Source organism: Malaya genurostris, chromosome 1 (assembly GCF_030247185.1).
Source record: "Malaya genurostris strain Urasoe2022 chromosome 1, Malgen_1.1, whole genome shotgun sequence".
Lineage (NCBI taxonomy): Eukaryota > Metazoa > Arthropoda > Insecta > Diptera > Culicidae > Malaya > Malaya genurostris.
Window position 1 is genome coordinate 4,804,122 of NC_080570.1, and position 24,001 is coordinate 4,828,122.

The 24,001-nt window shown below is 37.6% G+C and overlaps 2 protein-coding genes across 2 annotated transcripts in view; one reads left to right on the forward strand and one right to left on the reverse strand.

Annotated features, from left to right (window-relative positions):
* Positions 1-171: 171 nt before the first annotated feature.
* LOC131430741 (exosome complex exonuclease RRP44) lies at positions 172-3,408 on the reverse strand. Its single transcript, XM_058595938.1, has 3 exons — positions 3,280-3,408; positions 356-3,217; positions 172-298 (listed from the first exon to the last, which is right to left on the reverse strand). The coding sequence occupies exons 1-3, from the start codon at positions 3,317-3,319 to the stop codon at positions 267-269; spliced, it is 2,934 nt and encodes a 977-aa protein (XP_058451921.1). The 5' UTR covers positions 3,320-3,408; the 3' UTR covers positions 172-266.
* Positions 3,409-6,065: 2,657 nt separating this feature from the next.
* Positions 6,066-24,001, forward strand: part of LOC131430766 (thyroid receptor-interacting protein 11) — an 81,985-nt gene continuing 64,049 nt past the window's right edge. Inside the window, exons 1-2 of the mRNA XM_058595972.1 lie at positions 6,066-6,474; positions 12,736-12,834. Coding sequence (XP_058451955.1) covers positions 6,274-6,474; positions 12,736-12,834 — 300 coding nt within the window. The 5' untranslated portion in view covers positions 6,066-6,273. The remainder of the gene's footprint in view (positions 6,475-12,735; positions 12,835-24,001) is intronic.

The following is a 24,001-nucleotide window of genomic DNA, read 5'->3' on the forward strand; positions in this document are numbered from 1 at the left end:
GATGCTGAACACTTAAAATATAGACCAAACTGCACAAATTTGACAATGAAACAAGACACGATTCACGTGTGATCTGGCAAAAAACAGTGTTCCCAAAATGTTACCAACAAAAAATCACCCTTTATTTGCAGTACGTCACCAAAGGCGTTTCGAAGTGTATCAAAAGATGACTGACCATTTTGCAATCTTTATTCTTATCTGCAAGAAATCTCCGGTAATTGGACTTACCTTTAGAATAACCGTTGAATAATATTGTAGGCGGAAATTCACTTCTTCTTTCGTTTGCTACCATCGGTTTCTGAAAAAAAAAACGATATTTATCGCGAATGACCCCGTTCATGGGAAAATAACTCACCTTTCTTGATCTTTTTTGCCACCGCCTTTCTATCCGGATCCGGTTGGTCCTCTTGAATAGCACTTTTTCGCTTTTGCTTCGTGTCGCCCGCCGAATCCAGCGCAGCCACGCTGAAACCCTCGATGAACGGAGTGACAAGTTCGAACACTAACCGCTGATGCTGCACGTTTGTGGAATCTAAACTCAGCCGCACGGTGATCGGATCGAACGCATGGAACTCCACATCACCGCAGCGCTGGGTTTGAGTATCCTCGCAGTACACAAAATTTGGACCGCTGCGAAGTTGTTCACCATTCTTTCCCGCTACGTAGATCGTTCCCTCTAGGCCGTACTTGGGAATGATAACCTGGATGGCATTCTTCTTAACGAATAGAATGTAACCCTGTTCGTCTTCGGTTTTTTCACGGAAAAACAGATGGGTGTGCAGTGCGACCGATGCTCGTCCCGCATATTGTGCCATCCGGTTGCGATAGTTCAGGTTATTGCACAGCTGCGAACTGCTTTGTTTATCCAGCAACGCCGGATAGGTACTGTCGGCTCCGATACAGGCCGCCAGCAGTCGGTGCACTATGACGTCGGCATAGCGTCGAATCGGTGACGTAAAGTGGGTGTAGATGGGAGATGCCAAACCGTAGTGGAAGTACTCCGACCGCTGCACTGTACCGCTAATGAAATACACAGCTTGCATCATGCAACGCGTGGCCAGAATTCTCAGCAGTGTGTTGAAATATGGATTCTCCGGTTTTACGGCGTCGTCGAGGCTGGTGGCAAACTCCTTACCGCTGGTGGTGATAATTTCAAAACCTTGATAGAATGCTGCTTTTTTGAGTGGTTCAAAATTGGCATCCGGTGGACAAGGATGTCGCCTCAGCATAGCGCACTCGGGAAACTCTCGTTCGATTTTTTCCGCAACCGAAACATTTGCTAGCAACATAAACTCTTCGACCATGGAGTTAGTATCGAGCATTTTTTTAGCCACGACATCGATTGGATCGTGCGTTTCACTGTCAATGTTAAACCGAATTTCAGGAGAGGCCAGTACCAAGGCTCCATTGTCGATACGACGCTGCTTAAGCAGTTTAGCCAACTTGTTCAACAACCGTAGCGACTGGGCAGTTTGGTTCGTTTGCGTAACATCGTCAATAATCAGCTGAGCTTCCTGATAGGTCAGTGCTGCTTTAGATTCGATGACGGATTTATGGAACCTAGTGTTCTGAATGTTGGCATTATCATCCAGCTCCCAAATACAAGAAAACGCCAAACGCTCTTCGTTACCACGCAAAGAACATAGATTCGAGCTCAGTACGTCGGGAACCATGTCGATTCGCTTGTCCACCAAGTAAACTGTGGTAGCTCTGAGAGCTGCCTCTTTGTCCAAAGCCGTTCCCGGTTTGATGAAGTGAGTCACATCTGCAATGTGCACACCAACCTCTATGTTTCCATTGTCCAGTCTACGAGCGTGCAAAGCGTCATCTATATCCGTACAACCCGGAGGATCAACGGAACAAATGGTAATGTTCCTAAGATCCACACGCTTTTTGTACTCTTCTGGTTCTACAATCCAAGGCAACTTTGGCAGTTGACTTTGAATCTCGGCAGAAAAACTTCCGTGAGGTACATCGTGTTCCAACAGAATGACCTCATTTTCCGTATCCTTTTCACCAATCTCACCCAAAGCTCGTACAAAATGCCCGATAGGGTACTTGGAATGACGCGGCCAATAGTCAATCGCAACCACAATCCTTTGCGAAATCAGAGTCGCCGACTGACGGGTCTCAATTCGAATCCGAGGTATTTTCCTTTCAGAAGGAACAAACAAATGTCGAGTGGATTGACTCAAGGCATTTGCTGCCAGAATACCACAGTACTGACGCCACTTGCGTTTTATGATACCGACAACGGCAGCAGTGGGAGTTACTTCACCACCAGGTTCCTGTTTGAATTCCGGGTCTGCCGTTTCCATCCCTTCTTCATCGACGTTCTGCTCATCGACCAGAACCACACCACTAGGACATTTCCACTCACTTTTCGGAAGCATTCTAATTGCCACCACATCGCCGTCCACTGCACGGTTCAAATTCAATCGACCCTGGATCAGTACCGGTTCCTCAATACTCTCCACACGAACATTTCCTTCCAGAAAATTGTCACGAGAAGCAAAAAAGCTACCTTGCAATAATTCACCCTTCTTTATACCATCGTGAATCTGTGACACCGTGAGATGCGAAGGAAAAATAATTTTCGAATCATCCTGCCACTTTTCCGTACTGAAAACTTTATCCCTCAGTTCAGGATGTCCACTTAGCGACACCACATAATCTGCTACCGATGAAACTAACAACTTTTCCTGTTTCGCTCGATTTCGATTTTCTGCGTCGTCACTCAGAATAACTACCTTCAGTCTGGTCTTCGGATTCCCACTTCTAATATGCTGACCGTACCAAAGGGCAGCTTTGCGAATCATACGATCGTTACGGTCATTGGCAGACTCTCCAACATCCTTGCTCAGATACGTGTCCTTGTGATGTTCGTTCACAAAGGTAAAAAATTTCCGTCCCGGGTCGGCCATTATTTTTCGCAGCCGTTTGAAGATAACCGGACTTCGATGTCGCACTTCGTCCAGTACCGTACTCAGCACAATCACGTTCCGGATTGCATCCGCTTCGAGAAAATCGATTTGATACAAAATTATGTTCGTATCCAGCATCAGGTAGTGCGGGCTGTCGAATATGGTACTGCCACTGTCCGGCAACGGGTCCAAACTAGTTCGTGTAACATCCAGCGAACACAGCCCACAGGATGCGATTCCGCAAGCGATGTCATCTCGAAGGTAGTGTTCGCGAACTACTTTTATTATTCCACCTACAAAAAGAGGAACAGCTCAATCAATCCAAACTAAATACTTGAAGTTGGACATGACTTACCTTTTCTGGTCTTTTTCATAAAAACTCTATTGGTTAACATTTTGATCACTAACAATACACAATACCGGGAGGTTTCACGAAATCGTTGTTTACGTTGCTAGTTCATAAGCGTGGTCGCACTTCAATACCTTGGAAATTATCTGCCAGCATCGGTTAAGGGTGCAGTTACTGGCATTGTACACTCTGAAACATTTTAGTTCATTTTAAGTATTGAAGCAATCAATTTGTTGCATAACAGTCCTAATTCTGTTCATTAATTTATTTTACGCTGCTCAAGATCACTAGTTGACAGGAGCCGGTTTATTATTTACATTTTGTGTAGAAATAAAATCATCTAAACAACATTTCTTTACTGGAGCTTGTTGTTACTCGTTTTCTCGGAGGAGAAAATTTTTCTTTACTACCCTGTGAGGATTGGGGGGGGCACTAGCTCGCTGCTGCATCTTCATTCATGTCCTCGTTGTTGTTATTCTTAGTGTCGCCAGAGACATCGTTTTAAGGCTGTTTTATCATTTCATCGTCTTTAGTACTGCTCGAGATGTCCATTCTTATTTTCGTTTGATTTATCAATAGGACTAGGTTTACTAGTAAGCATTACATTTCTTTACATTGTGTCTTAGACTCGTCCCGGTGGAAGATGCCATTTTCACACAACGAGTTAGCCGTAGTGAGTTTCACGAAACTGAAATTCTTTGAGGGAACAAAAAGGAAATATCCGTTGTTAATACTACAAATTACTCTCACAAAATACGCACTCACCAAGAGTAGACAAAATGTATCTATATTTCCTCCTAAAATTCATAGGAAATACTAAAATATTATTTATTTATAACCAAGGGTTTTCACACATACTCAAAACGAAAAGAGACAAATCAATCATATAATTCAGCTCAGTTTTCTTCAACCATGAATCTAATCTACTCCAATTACACTTTTTTGAGAACCTGCGAATACCGGTGGAAACTAAATAGTAGTAGGTTTGATAGACAACTGATCGTTTTGTTGCTTTATACAATCGAGATTATTCTGAGTGTGCATAAAATATTGGTATTATTTTTCATCTCACATATAACGATGTTAGATGAAGTATCCCGAATAAAACATATTGTAGAAAAACAATACGATTTGTTGTTACAAAACTTTCCACAATTTTGCTTTGAACATTGAAAAATATTTTAATGTATTTTTATACACTATTCAATTGATTGTGAACATGCTTTTTACAATAGAATGTATAGGTTGTTAGGTATCGTAACAATTCAAAGCATAAACTTTTCTCATACATGTTTTCTTGGCAAACAATCAAATGTACAGTTTGCATGTTATTTGAAACACCCCGTGTACAATAAATTCAATTGTGAATCGTAGAGACAATATATTGAATCGTTGGAAAGGATCGTTTTTTTTGTCAAGATACAATAAAATGTATTGTAACCCATAGATCTAATTGTGAATCAATTGATCATGCTGTAAAATCAATGGTTTATTTTTTAACGGGATTGCCACCATGCTAAAGATTTTGGTCTGTAACGAAGAAGATCAATTTATGGAATTTATTCAAACAGTTTTATGAATTTCATAAGATTATCTTATAAATAGCTGAAGTAAAATATTGAAGAATTTCCCTTTCACATCATGAGATAAACTTATGAAAAACATTTGTTATCCTTATGTTCTCTAGTCATATATCGTTCGAAGATCGTTTTGTCTGGGTGAGGCATTTGAAGAAGAATTCGCGTTTTTAATGTTTTTAGAATCAGCGTTTTTAGTGTTTACAATTTCGATCATATATCTAATCTTAGTCATAAATCTAATCTTATTCCTAGACAGAAAAAACAACTTCGTTTATTCTAAATAGGTATTTTTTACGACTTGTCCATAAATATTATGAAAAAACGTATCGCGAAAGTAACTATAACATTAATGATCGAGTTTTTTTTATTAACAAATGTTTGCATGTTTTTATGATAGCTTTCGATTGATGGAAAAAATGTTTAAAATTAGCAAATTTTTCAAATTTTCAAGCAAAACCTGAAAACTATCCCCGTGGTGAAAATAACGATACAAAAATGAATTAATGATATTGTATATCTCTAAGCCCGTAACTTGAGCAGCGTAGCCATCGCAGAAGAATTGACTAAATTCTTCAATAGACGAACAAAAAAAGTTATTTAACACGAAGTCTTGGCACTACATTCCATTTGTGAAACTTGGCCTTTCTATCTCAACAGACTTCGCAGCCGACTCATATTGTACAGAATCATTGCATGTCTAACAGACAAGTCCCTGCTGGGCAGCCATGTTTTCTGTGACCATCATCTTTTCCGCAAAGACGAAAACAACGAAGAAGTATGTAAACATAAATAAGAATTGTTCATGCTAAATATCTATGATTTATTGAAACAAAGTTGATTTATATATGTTTGATTATGAATGTGATATAGTTATGAAACGTGGGGTGCCAAATTGCAATACTGACTTCCACAATCGATGAAGTGTTGTAATTTCTTACTTTGCTCTCACTGACTTGCTAGCTTTGAAGGCCTCGAAGGACCAAATGTTGATTACGATAGCACTGGCTAGAGCGCCTTATTGTTGCCACCGGGCTGCTAACAGATCAATTATTGGTTGCGATATCATCGAAAAGGATATTGTGCTTCAAATTATTAAAATTTGCAAGAGTAAGTAGTAACAGTGTAAAATGCTGTCAGTTCAGTTAAACTCCGCGTAGCGAAACTCACAGCACAAATTGTGCAAAAAAAAAGAAAAGAAACGTCAAAACTCGTGGAAAGTGTTATTGTTTTGATTTACGTGGTACTTGTAAAGGTATTTCGAAATTTTTTTTATCCAATTCATGTTTTCTTTGCTGAAATTCGAGGCGATTAGATGCAACTAATTAACGGTTTTCGGCTAGTGATGTGAAAAGTGTCCCAAGCAGTGTGAGTCTTTTGTGTTTTCGTGTGATTACCGGAAAAGCTCAAGCAAAAAAAAAATATGTCGTGGCTCAAGCTGAACGATAGTTTGAACAAAGTGAAGGGTCAAATTACCAGTTTCGCCCAAGAAGTCCTGGCGGAGGGAATAGTGGAGGAGGACGAGAATGAAGCTGGTCAGCGGTTCAACCCGGTTTTGGAGCTGGGACAGGCTCGGGAAAAAATTGACGAACTAATGGGGCTTTGCGCAACACAGGATCAAGAGGTAAGAACTTTTCGCTTGCGAAACATTGCGATCGTGTCGCAAAACAGATAAAAATGAAACCACCAATCTCAAGTGTAGGTGTCATCGAAAACTGAATCGTAATTTTACAAAATGATGAAATTTATCATCATTACCAGTCTCTAACTAGGGTTGGGTTTTATATTACCGAAACGCCACTCGCGTTACAACAGCTGTTCGTGACAGCCAGATGTCGTATGTGTCAATCCTAACCGGGAAGGATTCGGGCCATGCAATAGTGCTGTTGAAACAGAATGTTAAGTTCCACATCGGAATGTAGTACCCGGTATTTGCTTCACATTGTCCTTCGACATGATTTAATATTTAAAATAACACAAAAAATTTACAGGTGCTGAAAAATTTACGCCAACGTAATTTTTATAAAATGCAGCTCACATGTTTAACAATCAAATCGAATACCAGCATAATCATTTAACTAAAGGTAGAGCATCAGAACGCGTTGATAGTTTTTTTTTCATCACACGTTCGGATGGCAGCAAGATAATTGCCTTTGCGCAAGCTTAAACGCAATAATGACAGAGTAAATTATTTGTACCTACGTTGTAGGTACAGAATATCGAGCATCGAGCCGATTGTGTAGCATCCCGTAGTTGTTCTGGACTGATTGACCACTGATTTCTAAACACTTCCGGCTGACATGTTCCGGATGTTGTTCGGTTCGGAGACGATTATTGCCCCGGAATGTGTAATCCGCTCTGGTACACTGCATCGCGACACGATGATTGATACTGGTCTATTGCAGATAACTGGTCCAACCTCGTTGCAAAGCTTGTTGAATTGAGAACAGATAATACGGTGGAAATATTTTTCTTTCAAAAATTTGTACAACCTTTCGAATCGATATGCGATGATAAACATCTTCTTTTGATAAAAAACACTAAACGTGTTGCAATGTGTCGTAAAGATTTGTTGGGAAATTTCATAAAAATTTTTTAGAGACCGATTTTTCAGTTCTTAAAACCGTATTGTTGAATTTCTTCGATTTTAACTAATATTAGGTACTGATATCGATGACAATAATTGCCGCTTGTGTGGTGACAACAGCGCACATTGCAAATCTTCCAACTGGTTACTCGCTAGTGTTTTGAGAACGCAATAAAACTGACCAGTCGCAGAACTACTCACGCTGCGAAATATTCGCTTCATGTCTCGTTTACACCCAATAAGGCGTAGCTAACGAGTGCAAAAACACAACAAACATTGGATTTGCTTATTTTAATCGAAGTAGTATTGAAAAGTTATCTGAGATCTGTTTATGTGACATAACAAAGACTGAACTCACTAGCAGCGGAAAAGGATTCTCTTTAAATATTCGTGTCATACCTCGTTTACATCCAAAGAGGCGTAGCTAACGAGACCAAAAACACAATATCAATTGGAAATAATAAATAGTTATTTGAGATCTGTTTTTGTGACATAACAAAGACTGAATTCTTACATAACATAACATAATAAACATTAAACAGGACCGGATGGCGTTTTTCTCTGAATATGACGCTTACGTTGTTGAAATGCTGAACGTTTTATTGTGTCTTGATTATAGGAGCTATTTGAAAAGTTTTGCTCGATGTGTTTGAAAATTTTTGCCACAATTCCTCTTCGAGTTGCCGTATAATATTCCTGTGCCGGAAGCTGTTCAAAAGTGTACCTTTATGTTTGTTTCATCATTCCAAGCAATTAAACTTCGTCGTCAGCTTCCGGTCCAGTGTCCGCGTTTGTACTCTAGCTGACTTGTTTTTTGTTACAGTCTCAAACATCTAGCTACACGTTTCGATTTTTTTTTGCAGATTCCGGTTTTCGATTTCTTTCTCGTTATTGAGCATTTACAGGCTGTCGACAAACGTTCTCCGAAAACTTTGATTACTTTAGTAAGAGCTAGTTTGGTTACATTAAATAATTCCATTTAATTGACGTGCAAGTAAGTCGAATTTTCATGATGCGCGAGTAAAATTTTCATGTTTAGGTCAGCCTATAATTCCGGGCTCGGAAGCCGGATCCGACTAAAATTCTATTAGTCTCTGAGACCTTTCAATTTAATTTAAGTTTGTGAAAACCGATATGAAAAACATGCGTCAAGTTGAAGTTGATCAATTTTTGATCGTAACGTCCTTCAATCATGTAAAACTGTTGATCACTGCGCTCTATTCGGTTTAACGCACAAGCCAAAATGCTGTAAATTACAGATTTTCTATTTTGCTATTATACTTGTTAAATTGGTACGCCGATGTAAGGCTTGTTCCCGACAAAACCTGGAAACCCCTGAATACGTGTGTCTTACCGAGACTTGGCTCAGTGAAAACACGCTATCCATCCAAGGGGTTGATGCCAATTATGAAGTTTTTCGCACCGATCGCAGTCCTCTTAACAGTCCCTAAACTATCGGAAGCAAGGAGCTCATTGCGGTCCATCGACATTTCGAAGCGCAGTTAATCGAATCTACGCATGGAAGTCGTGTCGAGCAATGGTGGATCATGATCAGGCTTGCCGTGTTCACACACTTTCTTTGTGTGGTATGTCTTCCGGCTGATCGATGTCGCGATCTTCCTCTGATCAAGCACACAGTAAGTGTAACTACAAGAAATTTCTTCAGTTCACGCGCGTCCCATCCATGATTTTTTTATTGTCGAAGACTTCAATTTTCCCGGAATTAAATGGCAAGGAACTTTCGGTGGATTCCTTCTCACTGATCAGACGCTTTCAGCATTCCATGTGAGGCGCATCTACAGCAACTATCAACGAGCCCAAGACAACAATCAACAAGGATTCAAACGGGAACCACACACAACACCGACGATGATGCAATGGATGATAAGATGAGTCGCTAGATGGAAATGGAAGCTCCTACGACCTTTCTCGATGGTTACAGTGTCAACTCACGGGCTGAGGCCAGTAGTTCGCGTAAAACCACGTGGCTCGCTGTGCGTATTACATTTCTCTCCATGCTCTCTCGCAAATGTGTAAAATGACTCTCGATGTGGCCGGGTGGCCAAGAAAGTTTTGATATTTTCGGTTACAATGTTGACTACATCACATAAAATCCAATAAAGCTACCGCTTGTTTGGCAGCCTTTCTGAGTCGATTTTATTTCTCTCTCATTTTTCGTTACGTTACCAGGAAACTGGAGCAGAAACAATGGCGCGTGCTTAGAAATCGACTTACCTTCAAAAAAATAATACTCACTTCATTTTTATCGCGACAACACCTATTTTTATATGCACTAATCGCATCTAAATTAAATTATCTAGACATTGTCAGGATAGAACAAGTTGAAATTTGAATCATTCTGAATTTTGCACAGAATAATCTAAACTAATTTTCTAAGAGATTGTCAGTTGGGTTTTTGGATATTCGTCACCGTTTCTGAGAAAATCAGATTTGAAGCGTGAAAATAGTCCTCTAAAACGCCCTAAAACACACTGGCCTAAGCCGTTACTGCATCAATCTAATTCTGTTGGATACGAAAACGACCAAATGCTGGATCTATGCTTCTCCAGTACAGCAGATGTTGCACCTTTAATTAGTAGCTCACCGTTCTCTGTGGTTAAATTTGTTCGACATCCCCCGCCACTTCATACTGTGCTCAACTCTAAACTTTTAAAGGATGGCCTCAACACGACCGACATCTCTGCCTTTTATATAATTGTCCGGAACTCCGCAGGGTGGCCATCTCGGGCCTTTCGTATTTTTACAGTACTTCAACGACGTAAACTTTTCTCTAGAGGGTTCTTGGTATACCGTTTGCTGATGACATTTAAATCTATTGTTATAATCGAAGCAGGTTTTCTACAACGACAGTGGTTGAGATTCGCCGAATTGTGTAAAGTTAACCGTATGAAAGTGAATCCTGACAAATGTTCTACCATTATGTTCTCGAAGAAAAAAGAGATATTTTTATTTCGAATACTTTCTAGAAGGATTCCCGATAGCCAGGACGACGTCTGTTAAAGATCTTGGTGGAAGAACCTATATTGTTTCTGAAGCTTCTCGTAACTTAGGATTTGTAATGAGGTTGGCTAAACATTTTACAGACATATACTGCTCAAAATCTTGTTCTTTCAATCCTGGAGTACTGCTCTGTCGTTTGGAATCTTCACTACTTGAACGGTGCTCATAGAATCGAATCGATAAAACGCAGATTTATTTGCTTTGCTCTTGGGTGTTTACCGTGGAACAATCCTCACTAACTACCAAGCTACGAAAGTCGTGGGTTACTAATCGGTCTCGATACACTACAAGTTCGACGAGATGTTGCACTTACTTTATTAATAGCAGATGTTTCGAATGATAGGATTGAATGTTCCGCTTTGCTTCGCGAAATTGTTATCAACAGTGCATTTCTTCAACTTTCCTTTACGACGTACCAACTATGGTGCTTACAAATGCTCTTATTGGCTTGCAGAAATCATTAAATCGAAACCGGAAGTCAGATCCGGACAAAATTCAAAAGCGTTCTATGGAACAGTAGTACCTTTTATATGAATCGGTTCGGCCCTCGCCGAGAAAGTCAAGTGCATGTTTTTTATCACATAAACACACAAACACATACACAGACATTTTGCGATCTCGACGAACTGATGCGAATGGTATATGACACTCGACCCTCCGGAGCTCAATTCAAAAGTCAATTTTCACAGCGATTGAATATCCTTTCTATATGGGGAAGGAAAAACCGTTTTGTAAAAAAGTACTAAACTTACTTGATTTTACGTTTCGTCTTAGACTCCTCAGAGCGTTAGTAGTTTATGGTGTACTGCTTGCACGTCTCGGATGAAACAAGGTTCGGCTTACTGGTAGTAAGGGGAGAGGAGGGCTAGGGGCCCTGGGCCAAATAAACCAGCAATGATTAATGCTTCAGAAACCAAAACCAGTCAATGTGTCATTGCTGAAAAAATGGTCGAAAATTGTACCTCTAGAATGAACTTTCTGAAAAATAGTTGTTGGGGCCATATGCAAGAAATCATATATAAATGCCATGAAATTATCTGTCAAACAAAACAAAATTGGCCATTTCATAATTTGACAGGTGTTTTATTTAAATTTCAAATCAGCAGGCTCCTAAAAAACCCTTCATAAATACTAATTTGGTACACTGACACAAATCCTTTTTCCTTTATCCCTAGAGTAAAGTATTTTCACGTTAGATTCCACATGGAAGTGTTAGAATGTAATTGAATACAAAAACTTGAAAACAGACAGATTGAGAGTAAATTTCTTGGTAATAAGCTATCATTATCTAAATCTTTTGCACAAGTGCACTGGTTGGATTCTGCTTCTGTATCTAGGCCCTGTCCAAAACGAGTAGACGTACGTGTGTTGTAGTAACGATTGCATGCTTCGCTCCGGTAATCTCATTTCAGATTTAAGTTGATTCAGTTGCTCTGAGGGTGGCAGACATGGAGATAGAAAAAAAAAGAAACATGTGCCTACCGATTCAAGGAAAAAAAATGTCAGAAACAAATCTGTCGTTTATAAACAACCAGTTGCATTTAACTTTTTCCCTTCTTCCAAGTGTATTGTTGTACTCCCCAAGCTTCTTGATACCGCCATCAGAAAGGTACAATACCTAGTGAATATGCACATGCCGGTGGAGGAAAAATTTTTCGTTATCACAAAAAGCGCTTTTATTATAACTATATTTGTGACTTTGTTGTTCCGTTCTCCGTTGGCCCTCCGTGTCTCCCTTTCCCGTAATACCCACAGACCGCCAACGTCGGTTCAATTGAATGGCGGCTGTTGTGCGGTGTTCGCCTATGTGTAATTCCCACGTCCCTGGTTCCAATTGCAAACGGAGCTAAACACTACTGTAAGCACGAACAGGTAGTGCCGGTACTGGGGACCGTTTCTATCGCGCAGTGTTAAATTTGTACAGGTGCAACAAAAACCCGCCCGGCACCCCTGCCCGGTTTCTTGTCACTCCACACACAAGTACCGACACGCAGTCAGGCGTCCCCATTTTGGCCAGCAAACCACGCCGAATGAGAATTATGAATAGTCAAGTTCTCTAGAACCTATAAAGAATAGTAATTATTGCACATTATAATCGGAAAATTGGTGTTTTATTTTTTTTCTTGTTCGACCTACAACTCAGTCATCAGCAGCACGGCCATCACTGGTTACAGAAAAGCACCCTGCGTCACCGCCTCTTTTTTTTTGCATTCACGGTTGTTTGTGATAACGAAACATTTACCATGTTTTTTCTCGCTTCTTCTTTTCCATTTACAGATTACAACATTGCGCAAACAAATTGCAGAATATCAACAACACCAACAGTCCCAACCATCGAAACCTCCAACAGAGCATCCATCGTCGAGTTCAAAACTGGTAAGTTCCGAACACTGTTGTTCTTATCAATGTAATACCTGAAGAAAAAAAATGGAAAAGAATATTTTCCGGTGTACCGCGGATCCGTAAGGTGTTGCTGATAGGTGTGGAAACCGTCACGACATTTCGAAGCTCAACACGCGATCATAAATTGAACATTCTCCAACTGTCATGTCTTATCTAACGGACAGAGAGGGCCGTTGTCGTGGTTTCATAGCCGCCATTTGTCGGTAATCGGCATGGGTTTTGATGAACCACGTTGGCAGCAACGCAGTATGCCACGACAAAAATTTTTTTTTCGCGCGCACCTTATCAGTGTGAGAGCACAACTTTTATCGGTGTTCCCCTCCGGTGTAGCGTGAGCACTATTTGTTCAATTTGATTTTACTTACCTGCCTGAAACTGGTTCATTTGACTTGACGTCTTTCGGAGCGCGCTGTACTTTGCAGTTCCCGTGTGACAATCATGACAATAAAAAACTTCTTCAGTATTCTGTTTGAATCCTAGCTTTTTAGTTTTAACCTGAAATAGATTTTTTTTATCAAATTCAAAATTGTTGTCACTCAATTTACTAAAAATAAACGTGCAGTTTGTTAAATTTTCAGCAATTTTACGGAGACTTTGGAGGCTAATTTGCATCGTGCCGAGAAAACAACAGAAATCAACAAGCGTCAGCAATAGCCAACTAAATTTGAACGTGGTACGAAAAGCCGTTCCATCATGTTCTAGACGAATTATTTGACGTCTTACTTTACTCTGGGGTGTCTTTTCAAAATTCTCCCTGGGGAAGAATGGGTAGAGCTTAACCGTGAATATCTTCAAGTTGTACTAAACACAACAAAACATAATTTTTTCTGCAGGTCATCAGAAATATGATCCGCAATTTACGATTAGGTTTTCAACAGTGTGGCATAACCATGAATAACTCAAACATTTTCTTTCCTCATAGGCCAAGAGCTTCTTTTCTTAAACCAAACAGTGGCCCTTATTACCGTTCTCACTTCCACTTTCACATTCACTTCACTTATATGTCACTTCACTTGATTTTACCTATTACCAGTATCACGCATCGTGAAGTGATCACTGTGGTGGAAAAAAATATTTTTTTCAACAAAATATTGGTGGCGTGATGTTCATAATGGCATCAAGTTCATCCAAGTAAATACTTTTGTCTTTAAAGCGACTTCCGTAATAAGACCCTACATTCACTTCACTTGGTTTCCACCGTGAAGTGACACCGGTAATAAGGGCCAGTAATCACGTTATTAAATTGAATGGCTTGGAATTGCCATGGTCTGATCAAGCAAAATACTTGGGATTAACGTATGACAAAAAACTTACTTTCAAGGATCACTTTAAAGAAATCCAGACAAAGTGTAATAATTATATTAAATGTTTATATCCTCTTATAAACAGAAAATCTAAGATTATTTATTTACAAACAGCCACCAGGAAGAAAACGCTTCAAAGGATTCAGAATAAATTTCTGAAAATGATGTTGAAGTGTCCTTCCTGTTTTAGTATAAATGAGATACACAGACCTCACAAATATAGAACCATTAGATGTAATATCACATAATATTATTAGCAAATTCCAACCAAAATCGATGCAATCTTCAATTGAATCGATTCGATCTCTGTATTAGTTAGTAAGTTAGTATATAAGTTTGTTTTCCCCATGACACAATACAAGTAGGTTTACAATTTTCCCTTCACAAAAATCATCGAATTTGCTGAAGCAAATGACGTCTTAAGGAGCGGGTAGGGTCTAACACTTTTGAAAAATCATTTATTATTTTCTTTATGTTTTCGTATAATAAAACATTTCAAGAATATTCTGTGAAATTTTCAAGCCTATTGGAACGAAACTCTGGAAGTTATAACCTTTATCTATGGATATCTCATTCTCAGAAGAAGCAAGAACTCGGCGCACAGGCCCTAGATTTCTACTTCGATTGACTTCAAAACTTGACAAAACATTCTTGAAATGTTTCATTATAATAAATTCTAAAAGAAAAAATATGATTTTTTGAAAATGCGGGCTCCCTTGAGTTTTAAATTGTTTTCTTTGGTTTTATAGACGGAAAACTTTAAACGCGTTTTTCTCGAAAGCAGGTTTTGAAAGTCCGTGTCCATGGTCATTCAAAAACTACTGCACGAATTTTTTTTCAAATTCTGCACACATTCTACATATAAAAAACCAGACGCCAACGTTTTCCTTTTCGTTGTTTGTTACTTTGGGGAGGTTTTACAGCTACAAAATGGCGGATTTTTTAGTGAAAAATCGTAGTTTTCACTTTGAACAACTACCAAAAATTTAAAAAATTCTAAAAAAATCAAACAGAAACGTTGGGGTCTAGAAAAATTTTTACTTCAACTATGCTGCGTTCATTTGTTCACTTCTAAATAGTCTGCGCTGAGATACAGTGGACACAGCAAATCATGATTTTTAAGAAGCGTCCTCAAAAATACCTCTTCGCCGACTTATTTCTCAATATTTTTTCACGAAAAAACGATAATTCTGGAAAAACTTTGCAAAAGTGATGATTTTTTCATCGTTTAGACCCTGTAAATTTTTAGGATCAATTTTTTCCAGTGTCAAATTCGATGAGTATTTTTTCAGTATTTTCATACTAAAATTAAACTTACTTCGAGAACACTAATAGCACAACATTTTTTTATAGGATTTGTCATTTTTCTACTATTTATTTGCAACAAATTGGTAAAAATGTCTAGTCTGTCAAAAGATAATCTGGATCAATTTTGGAAAAGTAAAGTCTATATGCAGCATATAATATGCTGTCAACTGCGAATTGCGTGAAGTTCGTTTATTTGAATCCTACACTGAAAAAAATCAATTTTCAAAATTTGAACTTGATTTACAAAAAAAAACCAAGAAATTCAAGGAAACTTTGTCCCAAAGTAGATTATGTTCCTTTACAACCGTCCATGTATTGTCAGGCGTGCAGTTTTAAGAAAAAAGTGGTTTTTAACTAAAACTTTTCCTTGTCCATTACTAATACTTTGGACAAATATCGGGTAACCAGTATTCTGTGAAATCTCCTCCTAAATTGAGATTCATTGAATTCTTGGATGGTAATGACTTTCAGTATAGTTTAGTTTTCGATAAAAAGACACTTTAAAATTTTGGTTATTAGAATAAAACAATTTTTTTTTGTAATTTGACTTTGAATTTTTCAGACCGATTTTTTTCAGTGTCAAACTCGATTAATATTTTTTTCAATATTTTAATACGAAAAATAGACTTATTTTGAGAACATCAACAGCACAACAATGTTTTGTAGGATTTGGCATTCTTCTAATCTAATTATTTGCAACAAATTAGTAAAACTTTAGAGTCCTTTTCAAAAGATAGTCTAGATCAATTTTGGAAAAATAGAGTGAACAAAGTGATTTTCTACGATAAATTCTATATGCTGCCAGCTTCGAATACAATTTTTCGCGAAATTCGTCTATTCGAATCCTGCACTGAAAAAAATTGGGTTCAAAATCAAATTACAGAAAAAAGACCCTGTAAATTTTTTGCTTCTAAAATAAAACTTTTTTTTTCTAAATTAATTTTAATTTTTGAAGTGAATTCGATATGGAAGTTTTTCAGTATTTTTATTGAAAAATTTGACTTATTTTGTGAAAATCACAAGTATAATACTTGTGATTTTCACATTTGTCATTCTTCGTCAACAATTAGTTTTTTTTTTAAAGACAGTCCAGATCAATTTTGGAAAAACAAATTGAATGCAATGTGACATTCTAGGACAAAGTCTGCATGTCCAGAAAATTTTACTCAAAACTGTGAAAATTCTACCAACCGCGAATATGATTTAGCGTGAAATTTGTCATATTTAGGTCAATTATAAAATGAATAATTTTCAACAAACGAATTTATCCAAAAAACTTCAAGCAATTATATACATGTTAAAACCCCCTCCGAAACAAAATTTCTGGGTACGCAATCGACACCGAAGATTGTGCTTCCCAGAAAAGAATAGCCTACTAGATCACAGTAAGCCGTCCCGTCAAGTTCTAGACGACGTTTTTTGACGTTAATACGTCTTACTTTACTATGGGGCGATTTTTCAAAATTCGCCCTGTGGAAAAATGGGTAGAGCTTAACCGTGAATATCACGAGTTGTACCGAACACAACAACAAAATTCACAAGGCGCTTTTGCCCTCCTCCCTTAAAATTTTAACTTTTAATTTCACTTTAATTTTGAATACATATTGGAAATTTGGTAGAGATATTCTATGGTACCAAACTTTTTTTCTAAAATCCTCCGAATTCATCTTCTTAATCACTCTACTATCTCTGTTCACTTAAAAAAAACTGAATTTAGAACCTGATTTCTGGTCAGCCTGAATTCTAAACATAATTTCAGGTTTAGGACTCTGTTTTTTTAACTCAGTTTCAGATTACAGGTTCAGAAACTGAGATTTTAGAACTGAATCCTGATTCTGGATCTGGTTTCTTAACTAGATTTTAGAACTTAATTTAGTTCGAAATTTGAGTCCAGAATTCTGATTTAGAATTTCAAATTCAGAACTCTTGAAATTCATGATTTTATTTGCAGTTCAAGTTTGCATTAAACAGTTCAATTTGAACTGCTCTGCACTGATGAGTCTGAGATGAAACGTAAATTTCAGATCCGAACCTGAATTTTTAAACTGATTTCTGAGCCAGAACACGGTTTAAGAATTTGATTTCCAAATTCAATTACAGAATTCGTTTCCATGCTGGGATTGATTTTAAAACTAGATTTTTGAACTGATTTCAATTCTTGCCTAGAACTGCTGGAAAATTGGGTTTATAGTGATCTTGATCAGAGCACGCAACTGTATTAGCAATGAAGTTCGGTATTGTTTTTGGTAACTAGCTGAGATCAATTGTAATATGGTCCCGATTCAGATGGTAAACCCTGTACAATTGGCATAAGTTATAAGCATGTAATTTTCAAAGTTTAATAAAATCGTATAAAAAAAATTAATAATGGAACTCTGTTCCAAAAAATTTTCTATCTCCGAATATGATTGGAAATCGTGTTTAATGTGGATCTAACTCAATGAGGAAGAAAAATCCATACTATATTCTGATACGGAACTTCTCCCCTCTCAATTATTTGTAATTTAAGTAAAGGTGCATAAGATTTTTTCATGTACTTAGATTAGTTTTCCGTGTTAGGTTTATTTTATCAATGTTAGTTCATATAAATAGCATTCGATATAATTTCCTACGAAGAATCCCCGTTTTATTGAAGTCAAAGTTGCATCATAGAATCATTCAAAATTTAAAAAAAACTCGATCGTAATCTCAACGATGCCGGTAAAACCGAAAACAGGCCAACCGTCGCTGATGGCTTGTATGTTCTTATCAACACCCAAGTGAAGTGTTATCTTTCGAGTAGCGTTTTGTTGTCTCTTTCCCCCGTTCGGTGCGATATCATTTGGTGAAGCGCGGGGATGATATTTATTGCGCGTCGTTTGTTTGGTTGCCTTTATGTTTACAAAATGATAAAAAAGAAACACTTTCAGCCTAGCAGCCAGCTAGTTGGTGTGGATCCCTCTGCTCAAATTTTCAGGGTGTTTCTTGGTCGATTCGCTCGATATGTTTACCTCGTAGAAAACCGAGATAAAACTATGCTCCCAAAAGGCCAGAGCGGTAGAACCCTAAATGTAAACCTGATACCCTAATCTACCACACGATTCTTCACACTTGAACTGCACTGAACCGAATACAAATATTAGCCCAGTCGAGTCCGGCGTAGGGCGATAACAATATTTGGAAAAAAAAACACGATCGATAAAATGTTCGCGGTTAGAATTTTCCGTTGATGCGATTTCGAAATCTTGCTTCCATGCAATTAGGTGTGTTCGAAATGGAATTGCGTGACCCATATTGGCCGATTTTGGAGGCTTGTAGAAAGCATATTCTTTATATCTTTCAGTAAATATAATACTTTTTCGTGACATTGGAACCAACTCGCATTTTTTAGGTAATGAGAAGAGCAAACAACCGATCGAAGGGTAAAAAATCGAAAACTTCCGAAGGCTATCAAATAGAATTAGTTTCTTCGGATAGAGAACACAATTCTGGCTGAGATTTAATAGCCATCCGTGCGAGGTTCTCACTACCACCTGATTTCGATCCGGAAGAAAGATCCGGACCTAGAGGAAATGTATTTTAAACCTTCATCAATAATTAAAAATTTCAGTTCGCTTTCACATCTCATCCAAGTCAGTCGATAAAACAAAACCGCTTACATCGGTACGAAAGAAACCAAGTACAGTATTGTGTAGTGAACAATAGAACTCGAAAACCGACACGAAATAATACAATTATTGTTGACTTCAAGCAGTGCAAAATTCGACCTTCGATACGAGAACTTGAAGGTTTGCTTAAGGAGCAAGTGTATCTTGACATTAAACATGTGCATTTACTTCAATGCAATAAGACAAATAATGTTGTTTACATCCAGTTTTATAAAGAGTTGGATGCAATTCAATTCGCAAAAGACAATAACAATGTGCATTATGTGGAAGATAATGCTATAGAAGTGCGTATGCATGATCTTCCCTCAAGCGTCACCGATTCTTATATTCGTAAAACTATGTCCCAATACGGAGAGATTCTCTCTATCGAAAAAGAAAAGTGGACGAATTTCTTCCCCGGTATTCTAAATGGCGTACGTTTGTTACGCATGCGCTTGAAGAGGCCTATACATTTTTATGTGACTTTCGGTCAAGATACAAGAATTCCGTGCAAATCACTTGTTACCTATGAGAATCAGATAGCCACATGTCAATATTGCCAAAAAGCTGTTCACTACGGTAAGCCATGTGATAAACTGGACAAGAAGACAACTACAACAAATGACAACGGTGCTTCCTTCACACCAGCCCCAGGCAACCCCAGTACACCTGTGACAGCCACTGACAACAATGAAGCGTCCCCTTCAACGAATCCATCATCATCCCCTATAGAACAAAGTACACCAGCTGCAGTTAACAACTTACCCTCCAACCAACCAGCAACTGCAACCAATGTTCAACAAGGTGCATCTACAACAACTAGCAACGAAAAGAAGACGGAAATCGACAACAATACCATCGATGCGGCAATGGATGACGAGACGAACCACGAACGAAGTGCCCCTCAATCCTCGCAGGAGGGAAATGGAAGCTCCTCTCCCCCTATAAAAAGGGTGACAACGAGATCCAACTCAAAAAAAAAATCGGCTCAATCGGCCACGTGAAGCTTGTCGCAAATAGGCTTGAATAAAAATATCTTTTCAAATAAATAATTAAAAATTTCAAAAATATTATAGAATAACTGATGAGATATTGCTCTTGTAAATTCCTTACAAATCTTTTCGAATTGCTCCGATTTACCAGAAACATTTTGGAAATACACATTATTACATGTTTTAGTATAAGTGGCTTTTATGCATTATCGTTTTTTGTTGGTAGTCTTAATGTAGACGCCTCTCGTAGTACACTGGTTACTGTTTCTAGTTACGTCGATGGTGAAATCTTTTCTAGGATCAGAAGTACTGAGTTCCTTCTCGCGGTTTCAGCTTGCCATAGTGAGCAGGTAGCTCACAGAAAGTAAAGTTGATTCTCGTAGGTTACCCGCGATTTACAAGAACACCTCGTAGCTTGGCCAAAAATCATGTAAGAAGGAACAGCCTTCCGTTATGCTATAGGTAATACATGCACCCCATTCTGGATACCAGTAAAAAATTTCCCCATAATTTTCTTTTGACGGAGAGAATCTCTCTCCGCACATATCTTTTTGAATAAAGTGATAATTGCCCAATGGGGGAAGGTCTTGTACACGCACATCTACGGCACCGTTTTTTAAATACACAGAAAACTTGTACCTACTATATTTAACGTTACCATATTAGACACTGTGCAAGTCGTAACCTAAATCGCCATTGCAGAAATGACTGTCGGTGGAATTAGTCAGATTTGATTTTCTAGCAGCGCTCCTATGGCAGACATGAAGCGCTGTTTGTCTCACCTCTCAATTAGTGTATGGTTTCGCGTGCAGTGTGTCATGTGGCACCGTGATTATCTAGGGTATGAAAAAAAATGCATAATAACAATAATAATTATCCAATATCTACAAAAATAGCTCGTTGATCGCTGATTTTTCTACCGGTTTCAGAATGTTTAAATTTTTTGCCTTTCTCTATAGAAAGGTATTAGAATTGCTGGAAAAACCCGACTTTCAAACAGAGTCTCGGAGACCCATAATGTTATATACCATTCAACTGAGTTCGACAAGATCGGAAAATGTCTGTGTGTGTGCACTATTCGGAAATATTTTTACCGCTCAATTTTCTCAGAGATAGCTGAATCGATTTCAACAAACTAAGGCTCGTTTAAAAGCTACTGTCGGGCCATTGATCAAGTTCTAAGATCAAATGACTGTGACTTTTGGTTCCGGAGATATGATGGTATAAATGACGTAACCGACAAAGGGTGCCAATATTTTGGGATCACCTCTAATTTCGTAAATTGCTAGTGCTCAGAAGTTTAAGCATCTGGAAAAAAGTCTCCATTCAAAATTTGAGCTAAATCGGACATGGGTAAGCGGTGCTGCCCGGCGGTTAAGGTTTGAAAATGTTCGATCTTGAGAAATTATCATAAGGCGGAGTACATGAGATTACCGAAACTAAATTTTTTTTTGATGTCAAACGTCTTAGAATTGCATGAAACGTCGAGATTTAGTGTCATTTTTCAAGATCTATGAAAATTCCAATTAGTGGATTATAAAGGATTTTTTTAGATTAGCGTCACTCTTCTCATACAAATGGGCAACGCAAATGTAACGAGCTTTGTTTGAGAAATGATGAAGAGTATGTGACAAGAAACACTGAAGAATGCTTTTGTCAACTACTCGAATCAATCTGAATAAATTGGTGTCAAAACTGAGCGAGATCGGAAAATGTCTGTGTGTGCACTTTTCGAAGATATTTTTACCGCTCAATTTTCTCGGAGATGGCTGAATCGATTTCAACAAACTCAGACTCGTTAAAAAGCTACTGTCGGGCCATTGATCAAGTTCAAAGATCAAATGCCTGTGACTTTTGGTTCCGGAGATATGATGGTATAAGTGACGAAACCTACAAAACACGTTGTTTTTTCACCGCTCTTATATATAAGGGTGCCAAAGTTTTGGGATCACCTCTAATTTCGTAAAGAGCTAGTACTCAAAAGTTTAAGCATCCCGAAAAAAGTCCCCATGCAAAATTGGAGTTAAATCGGACATATGTAAGGGAAGGTACCCGTCGGTTAAGGTTTGAAAATTTTCGGTCTTGAAAAATCACCATAAGGGAGACCACATGAAATTTTCGAAATAGAGTTTTTTTTTGATACCAAAAGTATTAAAATTGCATGAAACGTAAAGATTTAGTGTTATCCCGAAATATTTTTTTTTTAAATTTTTCAAATACAATTTTTTTCGAGATGACACTAAATCTCGACGTTTCATGCTCTTCTAAGACTTTTTTCATCAAAAAATTTTCTTTGAAAATTCCACTTAGTGGATTAGGAAGGATTTTTTTAGATTAGCAAATGTCAAGCGCTTGGTTTGAGAAATGATGAAGAGTATGTGACATAAACATTGAAGCATGCTTTTGTGAACTACTCGAATCAATCTGAATTAATTAGGGTAAAAAATGAGCCCAAATTAGTGTCAGAAATTATTTAATAAAATGATGAAAAAAAAATCATGAAACTGTTTTGAAGAAAGAGAAAGACATTATCACACCACTAGGTGGATTTAGAAGGGTTTTTCCTATAAGATATTATGGCATATACAAATTCCAAGTTATGATGTATAAGTTATGTATGATTAAATGCGAGAGAACTCACGGCTTGAGTAAATTGAAATGATCGGATCTACAATAATAAAAAACAAACGCACCTTGACACAAAAAGTAGCAGAAAATCAAGACATCACAACTGTCGATTCGGTGTGTTTATACACGCTTAGAAATAGTTACTCAGAAAAATGATCATATTTAGAGTAAGTGGAACAACTCTAGAAAAGAGTAGCTCCTTAGTCACTCAAATTTGGGTTGTAACTTATATTTGAGTGAAATATACTTATTTATTGCGTAAAATTCTATTTATATAAACCAAAAAGTGGGTAATTTGTACTCAAATTTAAATTTTAAAAAACTCGAAATTGTTTAGTATTTACGCCATCTGGAATCACAAATATTGGAATTCCAATAAAAAGCGTTATGAAGTTCAAACGAAATTTTTAGGACCAAAAAAATATGCGAAAATTTTATGACAAACAAAACTTCTCCCATTTACTGTGGAATTCATAAGTTGTTCGTATAAAAACTATAATAGTGATAGATGATAGATGTACACTGAGGTATTTTTATGTGGATTTCCCGAATTACGCGGTTTTTTCTACGCGGATTTCAGAAGCACGCCGGTTTTTTACGCGGTTTTCTTATTTTGGCTTAAAAATACATGAATCGTCGAGATCTGGTGTTATCCCGAAATATTTTGTTAAGTCAACTCTTTGACACAAATTTTCATTTTTTTTTATAACATAGAATTTTCAAATTACACTCGACGTTTCATACATTTCTAAAACACTTAGCATAAAAAAAAAATCTTCAATTTTGTGGATTTTTTCTACATGGATTTCCGAAGTTACGCGGTCTCAAATTCTCGTAAAAGAAACCTCAAAACTAAAGAAAAAAATTGTTCAATGCCAAATATCTTCGAAATGCATGAAACGTCCAGATCTGGTGTAATCTGAACATTTTATGTTTTAAAAAAAATCGAAAACCTCGACGTTTCATGCATTTCTAATACAAAATAAGAAAACCGCGTAACTTGGGAATATCGCGTTGGGAAACTGAAGGAATTTTTTTCGATACCCCGCGTAAAACGAGACCGCAGTGTGTACTGCAGAGTCATCAACATTATAGAAGAGGTATATTTTTCATATTATTCTTTTGAAATGGTGGGTTTTCACTACTCGTTTTACCTGAGTGTATAGTTGAAATTGAGTATAACGTACTCAGAGTTTGAGTAATTTTTTCTGTGCATGTATGAACACAACACAATACAAAATGGCATCACTGTTTAAGAACATCATAACAGAGCTGAACATGA